Source organism: Neomonachus schauinslandi, chromosome 14, assembly GCF_002201575.2.
Source record: "Neomonachus schauinslandi chromosome 14, ASM220157v2, whole genome shotgun sequence".
In the NCBI taxonomy this organism is placed as follows: Eukaryota; Metazoa; Chordata; class Mammalia; order Carnivora; family Phocidae; genus Neomonachus; species Neomonachus schauinslandi.
In genome coordinates, this window is record NC_058416.1 from 91,397,683 (window position 1) to 91,411,190 (window position 13,508).

The 13,508-nt window shown below is 48.7% G+C and overlaps 1 protein-coding gene across 1 annotated transcript in view; it reads left to right on the forward strand.

Annotated features, from left to right (window-relative positions):
- Nucleotides 1-13,508, forward strand: part of EP400 (E1A binding protein p400) — a 97,324-nt gene that overhangs the window by 14,938 nt on the left and 68,878 nt on the right. The window contains exons 3-5 of the mRNA XM_021697303.1: nt 10,186-10,303; nt 11,609-11,716; nt 12,197-12,582. Coding sequence (XP_021552978.1) covers nt 10,186-10,303; nt 11,609-11,716; nt 12,197-12,582 — 612 coding nt within the window. The remainder of the gene's footprint in view (nt 1-10,185; nt 10,304-11,608; nt 11,717-12,196; nt 12,583-13,508) is intronic.

A 13,508-nucleotide genomic window follows, 5' to 3' on the forward strand; every position in this document is an offset into this window, starting at 1 on the left:
ACTGCCTGCCGTTCCCTTGTTGATAGTTGGAAGTTGCAGAATCTAAGCTCACGTTGGAGTTCCTGCAGGATGCGCACTGGAGTTAGGTAGTTAGGTTGTAAATCCACCATAAGTCAGTTCGGTGTCCTTTTACAGGATTTCATGCAAAAAAAAAGCTTTCCATTTTTAAACACCAGACGTCACTGAGCTATCAGCATTAAAATTCTGACAAAATTTCGAGCAGTCTTAAAAATTATGTTGCCTTTTTTTCTCAAAATATTTCCTCTCAGGTAAAGGTTGTGACAGGAAAGGATGGGCAGACTGGTACTCCTGTTGCTATAGCAACCCAGCTTCCGCCAAATGTTTCTGCTGCTTTTTCATCCCAGCAGCAACCGCTTCAGGTACTTTTCGATGGTTCTCAAATGTAGCCTCATCCCAAACTTTCCTTCATCCAGATATTTTAACCTTCAATTTTACTATTTGCTCTCCAGCATTTTTTTCCAGAGCCCATTCCTTATTTTTAAAAAATTAAAAAGTCTTCCTGCATATAAGATGATAAAATTAAGTTGCATGAGTAAATGACAACACGGATTTTAATGCATTCTTATTTTTTGTGTTGAGTGTGACGCAGTAGTAGCCTTCGCATGCCTGTCACCTAATACTTACAGTCCTGTTGAATGTGTACTCAGGATTCCTTGTGTGCTGTGTTTTAAATGTTGATTCTTTCCTGTGTCTTCTATCTGTATTTTTAAGAACAGTGCAAAACAGAAAAAGAAAAAAAAAAAAGATTTAAGCAGGTGGTAACTTGATATTTTCCGCAGCTGGAAGAAACGCTGAAGTCAGGACCTTAGGCTCCAGCCGGGTGTCCACTGAGTGCAGACTGAGTAGCGTTAATTGTTCGGAAACGAAATCATTCAGTGTTACATCAGTGATGCCAAGAACCTGAAAGGACAGGTCAGATTCTCCCAAGAGGGAATGGATGGTTCTTGCTTTGGAGAGTAGTTTCATCTCATGGTGATACATTTATTTTTTTAAACTTTTTTATTTTTAATTTTGCTGTAATTTCAAACATACGTGAAAGTTGCAAAAAGAGTTTTCCAGAGAACTCCCTTTGTGCCCTTTACCCAGGTTCACCAGATGTGCACTTTTTGCCCCCCTGTATTGTGTTCATTCTGCTGTATGTGTATACACACGTCTCCCCCAAACTGGGCGACAGGCCGTTGCAGATACCGCATCACGCACTTTTAGCCCCGATGCTCCGCGTGCCTTAGGTGAGAGTATTCTCTTACCTGTCACGATACAAGTCACGTCAGGACCACGACTAAGCCAGAGCTCATACGGAGTTTTTGTGTCTTGACCTGATGGTGTCCTTTATAGAGTTGACCCTTACGGAGTGCAGGGGCACTGTCCCCACACACACCACGTACAACTTTTGACTCCCCAAAAACTTAACTCCTGTTAGCCTGCTGTTGACTGGAAGCCTTACCGATAACCTAGTCGATTAGCACATACGTTGTCTGTTAATATGTTTTATATACTGTATTCTTCCAGTAAAGTAAGCTGGAGAGAAGGAAATCATAAGGAAGAAGACAAAATACATTTACTGTCCCGTATGGAAAAAAATCTGCGTGTAAGTGGACCTGCGCGGTTCAAACTGGGATCGCCTGCTGTACATAGTTGTCACGCCTCCTCAGTCTTCTTTAATCTGGGCCGGCTCCTCAGTCTTTCATGACCTTCACGGTTTTGAGTTTAGGCTAGTTATTTGATAGAATGTCCTTTGATACTGGATTGTCTGATGTTTCCTTGTGTCTGACTTGGGCCATGTATCTTTGAGCGAATACCACAGAAGTGACGCTGTGCATGGCTCGTGTTGCCATATTAGGAGGCCATGAGGTCAGTGTCCTGTGACTGGTGATGCTCACTTTGACCACTTGGTGAGGCTGGTGTCCATCAGGCTTTTGCCGTGGAAGGTTCTTAGTTTTTCTTTGGTAAATGATAAATAATTTGGGGAAGATACTTTGAGACTCTGTAAATATCCTGTATCTCATTAAACTTTCAGCCACTAATTCCACCATCTGGCCAGAATCCGTTTTCAAAATAGATTTTCTAGCTCCGTTGTCCCTAATGCATTGATTGGTTGGCATCTTGCTGTTACCGGTGCGCTTTCCTTTTCCTCCACTTACATAGTCATATGTGGATTTTTTTTTTTTTAAAGATTTTATTTATTTATTTGAGAGAGCGAGAATGAGAGAGAGAGAGCACATGAGAGGGGGGAGGGTCAGAGGGAGAAGCAGACTCCCCGCTGAGCAGGGAGCCCGATGCGGGACTCGATCCAGGGACTCCGGGATCCTGACCTGAGCCGAAGGCAGTCGCTCAACCGACTGAGCCACCCAGGCGCCCCGATATGTGGATTTTTATTTCAATCATTGGGTTATGTCACTAATAGTATTTATTTAGACTTAATTCAGTAAAACTCACTCTTTTCGTCTGTAGTTCTGTTGAGTTTTGCCAGCCCGACAGTTGTGTAGCCACCATTGTGGTCCAGAAACAGCTCTGTCCGCCTCCCGGAGCCTTTGCTCTCTGCCTCTGTGAGTTTGCCTTTCCCAGAATGTAAGAAGTCTAGATGGAGTCGCACCACATGTGGCCTCTGTCGCGGAGCGGCCACGCCGTGCCGTGTGCCGAGCGGTGTTCGGTGGCCTGGGTGTGCCTGGTCGGTCTCCGCTCACCTGTTGAAGGTCAGATGTTGTTTACTTAGGAGTAAAGCTGTGTCAGTGTTCCGGAGAGGTTTGTGTGTGTGAACCTAGGCCTTTGTTTCATTTGGGGACACACCTCGGCAGCAGATTGCTGGCTGGTGTAGTAGGTGTAGGTTCGAGTTGACAAGAAACCGCCGAAACCGCCAAACCCGCCCTGGCTGTGCCCTGCTGCGCTCTGCTGCCCCCAGTGAAGGGGAGGCCCCGGTACGTCCTCCCTGCTCATCTCCAGTCTGCGACCCGTTGCAGTGGTTGCTGTTTGCGTATCCTCTTTGGGAAAGTCTGAATCCTGTGTGTCACTGTTAGATTTGAGAGCCCTTTGTATGATGTGAATGCAAGTTCCTTGTCACATACAGATTTGCAGATGTTTTTTTCCCATTCTAGAGCTTGTCTTTCTCTCTTTTTATGTTTTGATGCAGTCTGTTTTATCATTTTTTTGGTTTTATAGATTGTGCTTTTGACATCCTGTCTAAGAACTCTTGGCTCAGCCCGAGGTCACAGAAACCTGTATTTTCTCCTGGAACTTGTATGGTTCTGTGTTTCACACGTACGTCCACGATCCCCTTTGAGTCAGGTTCTGTATTACATGGCAGACATACGTGGAGGTTTGCTTTTCCGCATGTTGATTTCCAGTTGTTCCAGCACCATTTCTTAAAAAGACCGTTCTGTTTCCATATATTGATCTTGCATCTTTGCTGAAAATGAGCTGATTCCTGTCTCTGTGGGTCTCTTTCTAGACTCTCCGGAATTCCCTTCATCTGTTTGTCTTGCTAACGCCACACGGTCTGGGCCACTGTAGCTTTGTAGTAAGTCTTGAAATCAGTGTGAGTTCAACCTTTTTCTTTTCTTTCTTTTTCTTTTTAATTGTTTTGATCATTCTAGTTCCTTTCCATTTTCATAGAGATTTTAGAATCTGCTCTGTCGATATCTGCGGAATTTTGATTTGGATTGCATTGAATCTGTTGACCACTTTTGGGGAGGAGTGATATCTTGACAATATTGAATCTTCCAGTCCGGGAATATGGCATATCTCTCCCTTTATTTTGGTTGTCTTTGATTTGTTTCATCAGTGTTTTGTAGTTTTCAGTATGCCAATTCTGTACATATTTTGTTAGATTTATACTCAGGTATTTTCCAGTTTTTCTGTGGTATTGTAAATGGTAGTTAAATAAAAAAAATTGAGATGTTCATTGCAGGTATGTAAGAATACAGGTGATTATTTGAACCTATATTCTGCAACCTTGGTAAACTCGTTTGTTAGTTTTTGGAGCTTTTTTGTAGATTTTATGGGATTTTCTACATAGAGAATCATGTCTGCCAAGAAAAGCAAGATTTTTTTTTTCCCCCCTATCTATATACCTTTTATTTATTTTTGTCTTTTTGCCCTATTGCCCTGCCAAGGACTTCCAAATATGCTAAGTGGAATGGTCAGAATACTTATTCTTACCTTCTTCCTAATGTTTGGGGGAAGCATTTAGTGTTTCGCTGTCAGTCAGGTATGATAGTAGCTGCAGATGCTGTAGCTTCCCTTTACCAGGTGAAGGAGATTTCTTTATTTCTAGTATTTATCATGAATGGATATTGACTTTTGTCCATTGGTATTTCTGCATCTGTTCGCATGATCATGTGATTTTTCTTCTTGGGTCTGTGAAGAAGGTGAGTTTTATCACATCGAGGTATAATTTATTGGTGGGGAAGGCACAGATCCTAAGTGTTACAGCTTGTGGACTTTGTCAAGTGCCAGTGTAACCCACTCCCATCAGGTCTCCTTGTGCCCCCTCCATCATTTGCTGTCCAGCGCCCCCCCCCTTCTGTTACCATGTGTTTTGACCCAGTGGAGACCTTCAGTCTGGTCCTCATGCACTGTTGACATATCCTGGTCACTCTCTGAGCCCTTCCTTACTTGCTGGCACAAAATATTTAAGGTTCATCTTGTGTTTTCCTTGATCTAGCCCAGAATCAGTCGTTTCTGCAAGGGGCCTGGTCCCCTTTGGTGGGGAAGAATAATTTGAGCCTGATATTTAGTTGCTTCTTGTGATGAGTTTGACACAGTTGAAGATAAGATCCTTTACATTTGAGATTGTGAGAACATGTATTAGCGGGGCATCTTTCCTGTTAATGCTTCATGGAATGTAATGTATTATTGTGTTTCTAGACCACATCGGTAAGTATCTGCCTAAGGACAGTGGGACAGTGGAAGACAAGGGGTACCTGTCAGCTTATGAAACAGATGTGTGGCCTCCATGGTGACACAGATTAAGCCACTGTGACTTGCCATCACACTCACCAGATCACCAGAAATTAAACTGGACAGAATCTGCAGATTCAGGTCAGTGGGATTCTCATCTACTTTTGATGGGAGGGTAGCGCGGAGATGTTTGGAAACGTTCTGCCTGACCTGGAAGAGGTGAGCATGGGCAGACCCTTTGTCCCGACAGCATGCTGTAAGAAGTTCTTGAGCGTCTCTGCCGGAAACCAGCTATAGTAGAGTCTTCCTGGCAGCACTGCCTGTAATAGTGTCCAACTGGAAAGAACCGGATGTCCGCTGGCAGGGAGAACAGATCAGTGGATCGTGCACATTCGTACAGAGGAATGTCGACGAGAGCCATCAGTAGGGAAGGGGCTGGCCACAGCGCCAGCGCGTGGCTGTGTGCGGGGCCAGACTTGGGGGAGCAGAGGGGTGTGCGGGGAGTTGTCTAGGAAGCAAAGCCAGAGGAGATACGGTGTGGAGGTGAGTCTGCAGGTGACAGCATCACCAGATGTTCACACACAGCTCAGGAAGTGGGTGCCTTCGTGGCGCCCAGGGTCTGAAGCACGGGCAGCAGTCTGTTTCCTGAGCCTGTGATGAGTACACAGGCAGCTGCTTTATTTTTATTTTTTTAATTATTTATTAGAGAGAGAGAGTACAAGTGGGAGGGGCAGAAAGAGTGGGAGAAGCAGGCCTCCCGCCGAGCAGGGAGCCCGATGCGGGGCTCGATCCCAGGACCCCGGGATCATGACCCGAGCCGAAGGCAGACGCTTAACGACTGAGCCACCCAGGCATCCCGACCAAGTTTTCTGGGAAAAGTTATGAAGTATTTCTTTTTTTTAAAGATTTTATTTATTTGACAGAGAGACACAGCGAGAGAGGGAACACAAGCAGGGGGAGCGGGAGAGGGAGAAGCAGGCTTCCCGCGGAGCAGGGAGCCCCATGCGGGCCTCGATCCCAGGACCCTGGGATCATGACCCGAGCCGAAGGCAGACGCTTAACGACTGAGCCACCCAGGCGCCCCTGTTATCACTCTTTTAAACTTTGTGTATTTTTCTACTTTTCTTCTCCACAGTTTATTATGAAGAATTTCAAACAGAAAAGTTGAACAGTGTTCAGTGACAGCTCTGTTCCACTATTTAAATTCTAATAATTTTACTGTGCATTTAAAAATCACATCCATATGTTTTATAATTTCTTTTGTATGTATGATATATTTCATAATCAGATATTTAAGAGGCTAATAGAGGAAGACCAAGGGGTCTCCAGTTTGAATTACAGATCTTGGAGGCAAACACTAGTGGGTTTCTCAGGAAATAGGAGAATGGAGTCTGTCAGAAAAGAGTTGAAAACATGTCCTGGGACGCCTGGGTGGCTCAGGTGGTTAAGCGTCTGCGATCGGCTCGGGTCATGGTCCCAGGGTCCTGGGATCGAGTCCCGCATCGGGCTCCCTGCTCAGCGGGAAGCCTGCTTCTCCCTCTGCCTGCCATTCCCCCTGCTTGTGCTCTCTTTCTCTTTCCGACAAATAAATAAATAAAATCTTTAAAAAAATATTTTTTTAAAAAAGAAAGAAAACGTCCCTTGTTTTCCTTGGAAAAAACATCCCAGTGTGAGTTTTATTTACAACCTGTTGTAGAATTTTTAAATTGACCAATCTGTGTTGACTAATGAAATGCTAGAAGTAAGGTCAGAACTTTCTGTATTTCTGTCTGCTTCCAGAAGATTTTGAGGGAGTACTATTGAGTGCAGGTGTCCTAGGTAAAGTAATGTGTATGCAGATACACATGTATGTATGTGTGTTCATTTATAAGAAAATCCATCGTAAGTAGCGCCTTGCAGTGATTTTTCTGTTAGAGAAAATGAGTAGTTACCCATGATTCCATCCTTCTAATGCAGAAGTTTTTGTTGGCTTGGTTTGTTTTGTTTTTAAGTAATCTGCACACCCAGTGTGGGGCCGGAACTTACAACCCTGAGATCAAGAGTCACGGGCTCCACCGACTGAGCCAGCCGGGTGCCCCAAATACCTTTTATATTACATCTGTACCAGTTGACCGAGTGTATTTATACTTTTTGAAAATGTTATTTCATTTAACAAATAGTCCTTAGGTATTACTCACTTTTAATAATTCTCATTCTAGCAGCTCCTAATATGCCATCATTTTGAGGAACTGCAATTCAGTAAATTACTTTTCTAAATTTAAGTTATATCTTTTTTATTTAGAAAAAACTCACAGGAGCGGCCTTAGTGAATCAGGAAAGTCTCAGTATCTTTACGGTACTTACTATGTATTGTCACTTTGTTTTTAGGTAAAAGCGCTGCTAGAAATACGCAGATGGTCCCAGTGTTATTTTGGCCTGGTCAGCACCGTTGTGCCTTCTGAACAAGAGTTTAAGACATATTCTCAGGATGAATTTCATTATTTGTAACTAGTTAAAGGACTTTTAATAGTAATCTAATCGGTTGCTAATTAAGCTCTACAAATAAATATAGAGTTCTCAGTTCATGTGTGTATTACATCATTTCTAAAAGCCTTTGAGGTGGTATTCTGCTAGAGTGCAGTTGTATACAAAATGATACTATTTTATTTGTTACTTAGATTTTAAACAACCATCCTCATTGGAGATTACTTTTCAGTGCTTATGGTGTTAGAGAAAATGGATAATTGTAGCTCTTTGACCTTACCCTACCAATGCTATCCTTTTTTTTTTTTTTTTTAAGATTTTATTCATTTGGGAGAAAGAGAGAGAGAGACAGAAGGAGCAGTGGGGAAGGGCAGAGGGAGGGAGAAGCAGGCTTCCCGCTGAGCAGAGAGCCCGAATGCGGGACTCGATCCCGGGACCCTGGGATCATGACCTGAGCCGAAGGCAGACGCTCAACGACTGAGCCACCCAGGCGCCCTCAGATTTATACTTTAAAGACTGCAGTATGTTTCCCAGTAGAATACTCAGGAAGACAGTGTAAGAGAAAGCAGAGTCATTCTGAAGGCAAGAGTCCGGGGGCAGGGGGTGTTGGGGTGGGGGGTGGACCACAGCGAGGAAGGCGGGAGAAGAGAGGCCGGCCCTCCCTGCCCGTGTCTGTGATGAGCACAAGTTGTTTATTTCAGTGACATCCAGTGTTTCGACCTTTTCCTGTGGATGCCTGGTCCCCCGGCACCGTTTTTGGGAAGACTTTCCATCCCCTTTGGGAGCTGTGCAGCCTGGAGGGGATGACTGGGCGGTGTGAGCGTGCATCCCCTGGGCTCGGCCTGGCTCTTGTCATCTTCCCACCCATACACGGCGCGACACCACCCCAATGGCCCGGCTCCGTCCAGGGATGCCGAGTGTGCCCCTCCTCCTCCTCTCTCGACACTGTGCTTTCAGTTCACGGACTTTGTATTCCAGATAGTTTATTTTTCAGTTCTGGCATCTCCATTTGGTTCTCTTTTTTAATAGTTTCTTCTTGCAGTATGTTTTCTTTATGTCCTTGGGCATACTTCTTAAAGCCACTGTCAGATCCTTGCTGCTAAGTCCAGCATTTGCGTTGCGTGGGGTTCGCGTGTATGAACTGTACTCTGAGTATGGCTCATGTTTTCCTGTGTCTTTGTGTTTGGGAGAGATTCTGGATGTCATGAATGAGAGGCTGTAGGGACTCCGGTTTCTGTTACAGTCTTCTGAAGAGTATTGATCATTTCTGCTTTCGTAGTTAACGTTACTGAATTTTAGTTCCCCTGAGGTGGAGCACCTGAAATCTTGGTATGCTTCTGTTGGCCTGTGCTTGGAGTCTGTGTGCCCGCTTCAGGGGGCAGCCAGAGATTCGGGAGAGAACTTGGGGCCTCCCTGTGCCCAGCCGTCTCCTGGGGTGATTCCCCCTTCCTTCGGGGTGGTGTCGTGCTCTCTGTCCTAGTGGTCTTCAAGCCAGTGAGGCTCTGTGAGTCTGGTTCTGGGCCAGTCCACACAGCACAGGCTGGGGCCTGCCGTCACGCCAAATGCCGTGAGGCTGTAAACCTCTCCTCTTTCCATTCCTTTCTTTCAGGCATCCAGTCCCATTCTCCAGAGCTCATGTCTGTCTGGAGTATGTGCAGTCTAATAGGAATCACTTGGCCATTACTGGACACACAACCCTTTATCAGTTTCTTTTATTAAAAAAAAACAAAACAAAACCTTCTTCTGATTATAAAAGTATGTGTTCATTGTAGGATATTTGGAAGATCTAGAGAAGTGTACACACGCAAATTATAAATTTACCTATAATCCTATCCCCAGAGATAACCACTATTCACATACCATGTGTTTTTCAAATCATTCTTTTCTTTCCTCCCTCCTTTCCCCTCCCTCTCTTCTTTCCTGCCCTCATCTTCACTAAACATAGATAGGGGTGCTTGCTTTCCCCCTCAGTCAGTCACTGCACCTGTCCCCACGGGGGGCCCTGACCTGTGGTGTGGCTGGGGTGCTGGCGGAGAGGCACCCCCCCCGGGGGGCGCTTACCTGGTGTCGGCGTGTGTAACTTCGGCACTTAGAGTGCCTGGCTAAGTAGAGCGGACAGAGTGGGACCCTGAAAACAGTTAGCAACTAGTGCTTGGTAAACGTCATCCTTAGCACCTGGCAGCCCCGCAAGGATGGTACAGAGATGCGAAGGCGTGGGGCGCCCCGACTCGGCCACTTCCTGTGTGTACCAGAAGCTTTCCGTGTCAGCAGAATGCGTATGGGCCAGCATCACCCAGCTAGGTGGGGTGCTCGCTTGTCACAGGTGACAAGTTCATCAGATCGCTGTCTGCCAAGTAGGGCTTTCGTGTCATTTTCCAGGAGGAAGAAATTGTCCACCTTTCTTTGTCTTACTCAGCTTTTGTGTCTTGGGGGGCAAGTGATGACAGGCAGCGTGACTGACAGGGAGGCTCAGCTGTCGGATTGAGGACTGGTGTTTCCCGACACTGGCCAGTCCTGTGCCGTCTCTGTTCATTTCTGAGGGAATGTAGATCTGCACTTATAGGGACTCCATTTAAAACCAGAGTAAGATCTTTCACGAGTCTTTTTTTCTTCCTCCAGAGGTAAGTTAGAACTTCAAGTTCTTTATTATGTATAAACATACGTTACATGCATTGGGCAGATCACATTTCTCCAGTTAGAGAGTAGGGAGGCCAGTGTGTGGAATAATTACGATAGTTTAGTTCATACCCATTCTTGTAAGGCACCTACACGATCAGAGTCTCATGTTTTCATTTTCTCTTTCAGCAGCCAGCTCTGGCAGGGGCCCTTGTGGCAGGGGCCGGCAGTGTGGGAGAGACGGACCCCTTTAAGAGGCAGCAGGCGGGGACCCCGGCAGGTACGTCCTGGAGCACCGGCCCGAGTGGCCTGAGGGGACGTACAGCGTAGCGGCCACATGAACGCTGACGTGCTTAGTTGTGGTGGCTTTCTTTCCACTTTGAGAATTAATTGTTTTGTGCTGATTATCAGCTGAAGAGAACATGTGAGTGGCTGTATGTGTGTGTACCGAAGGTAGAAGTTTGCCCATTGAGTGCGGTTTTCTGTGCGCTGGCGGGCTCTTAGTCCTCATGGTAGGATTGAGGGTAAAACTGCCTTATTTTTCAAGTTGTCACTCGTATTTTTTAAACTGAATATTTTCTTCAAATTATAAAAAACACACATTTTATGTGAAAGATGTGGGCAGTCGAGGAAGATGTGAGTCGAGTCTCCCTCTGCTTTGGTGTTCCGTTCCTGTTCCCCAGCCACAGAGGTAGCTGCTGCTGACGTCTGCGTGCCGGACCTCCTGCCCGCAGGCTTGCGTTGTTCCATGCGGTCATTCTGAGGGAATGGGAGTGCGCTTCCTGTGCCCTGTTCTGTCGCCAGCAGTAACTTCCTAGGCCGCCTGCTCAGGACCACAGTCTTCCTGACGGCTGTGCATTCCTCGAGCACATGGGGGTCCTTCCCTCATCACACCCTCGGTAGTCCTTTTTGTTACCACCTTTTTCCGTGAACACGGGATTGAATTCCTACTCCCAGATTTTTTTTGACATGTTTGTCACCGTATCTAAGGGAGAAGCTCCTAGAAGTGGAAGCGCTCAGAGCACATGGGGGACGCACGTGGCCCCGCAGAAGGGCCAGCCCTTCTTCAGTCCCATCTATGGTTTCTGGTGCTCTCGTGTTTTGGCCAGTTTATGAGGCATGATCACTCTTCTGGTCTTTGTTGATCTGCTGGGTAAACACAGGTCTTCTGTTGTGCTGTGGAGCTCTTCAGTTTGGATGAGGTTGCTCGGTCCCTTGCCGTGTCATTAACTCTTTGTGACTCTGTCCCTCTGCTCAGCCGTTTCTGCTCTTTACCCGTTCTGTGTGTCTGGTTGCTGGCACTTCTCACGTGAACTTGGAAGAGCTTTCCACGTGGCAGCCCCGCCAGGCTCTCGCCCACATGTGTGCTGCAGACACCACGGTCTCCTGGGGTGTCACTCGCCCTTGCTTTTGTATGAGGCTGCTGCTTACAGTTGTGAAATTTTAATGGAAAGAAATTATCAACCTTAGCTTTTCTGGCTTCTGGATTTTGGTTCACATATGGAAGGGCCTCCCTGTTCAAAGACTATAAAAACACTGACACATGTTTTTTCTGCTACTTCTGTGGTTTTGTTTTTACATCAAACTGCACCTTTTCTGAAAATTATTCTAGAGCAGTCTAAGCGGCCTCGGCTTGAAGTGGGCCACCAGGGGGCAGTTTTCCAGCACCCGGGGGCGAATGCAGGGGTTCCTCTTCAGCAGCTAATGCCGACAGCTCAAGGTAAGGCCCAGCGCAGCACTGACCCTTCTAGCTCAGAAAGAGCGCGTGCAGGGGAGGCCTCGCGGCCCGGCATCTGGCCGGCACCGGCACGGTCGCGGCAGGCGGTGAAAGTGGCTTCTGGGGCTGGGGCCTGGCTCCGAGCTCCGGTGCGGGCAGGGAGAGGGCCTCCCCTGGTCCTTGGGCTCCCCTCCTTCGCTCGCTGCGCGCTCGTGCTTGCTGCCGCGCTCGGGGCGCTGGTTGCCGTGCCTGCCCTGCTTGATGCGAGCTTGCAGGGGCCGAGCGCCTTCCTTTCCTTCTCCGTGTGCTCATCTGTAACATCAGAGGTAACGTAAGAGAAGTTCCGCCGGCAGAATTTCCCGTTGGAGTGTGTGATGGCTCTGAGTGACGGGTCTGTGACGAGCACCGGGACGTGAGGTCGCCGCGCGGTAAGGTGCTCCGGGCTCCAAACTCAGCGCTGCTGGGGCTCTTCCTGTCTTGTAGGAGGAATGCCTCCTGCCCCCCAGGCCGCTCAGCTCGCCGGACAGAAGCCAAGCCAGCAGCAGTACGACCCGTCCACGGGGCCCCCGGTGCAGAACGCCGCCAGCCTGCACACCCCGCCGCCGCAGCTCCCCGGCAGGCTGCCCCCGGCCGGCCTCCCCGCCGCCCCCCTGCCGCCAGCACTGCACTTCCCTCAGCAGCCGCAGGTGGTGGAGCCTCACGCGCAGCTCCAGGTCCCGGCAAAGACGCAGCAGCCAAGTGCCCCTGTCCCTGTGCCCCCACCCAGCCAGCTGCCCGCTCCGCCGCCGCAGCCCGTGCCGCAGGCCCCGCACGCGCCGATGCCTGGGAAGGCGCAGATGCAGGCCGCTCAGCTCTCGTCCCAGCCGCAGGTACTTGGTGGGCGGCTGTCCCGTCGGTTAGAGACAGAAGAAAAGCCAGGTGTAGGCTGCACGCCGCCCCGCCCTCCAGGTGGCTTGCTGTCCGCTTGGAACCGGCACGTCGCCCAGCGTTCTTTTGTCCGGCTCTGTAGCCACCGTTACGTTGTGGAGACACCAGCGAACAGCACAGTTTACTTGCTGCTCGTGGTTTGGCGGCCGTGCAGAGGGCGTCGCGGCCATTGTCCCAGCTGATCCGTCCAGGGATGCGGGGCGGGTGGCAGGCGCCCGCCCACCAGTGTGCAAGGGGGGCTGTGGGAGTGCGGGGCTGCTCCGGGCTGCATGGCTGAGCGAGCCAGTGGGGACGCTTGTCCACGCCCGGCCGGCTGCTGGGCCCCCCACGGACGCCTCCCCCTCCTGGGCGCTGTGCGACGCCCCTCCTCCCCTACTGAGTGCTGGGAAAGTGTACAGGGAGCTGCTCGCCGTTCCTAAGGAGCGGTGAGTCCCCGAAAGTGAGTGCGAGCCACCGGGAGCCCCCAGGGACGGCAGGTGGCGCTCTACGAGAATTGTCTTGGCCTGTGTGATTGAGTCAGCTGGGAAGGCTTCCCCTCTCCCTTGCCGTTTCCCTCATAAACAAGGGGCTTTCCTAGGGGGGCTTTCAGGTCAGGGGCTTTATGGCTATTTGAGATTGATGGCGAGCTTTGACCTTGTGTGGTGGTGGGGTAACCGCATACTTGCCCTGTGCGCACCACATACGGGGCCGCGGGCACTGTGGGGAGACTTCATTGGCATCGTTTCATTTTCTCTGCCTGGCAAGCCTAGGGTGTAGAATCTTTATTATCCCCATTTTACCATCAAAAGACCCGAGTGGCTTAAGTAACTTGGCAGGATCATGCAGCCCGTGGCTGGAGGAGCTAACTGCGCCCTGACGGATTCTGGAT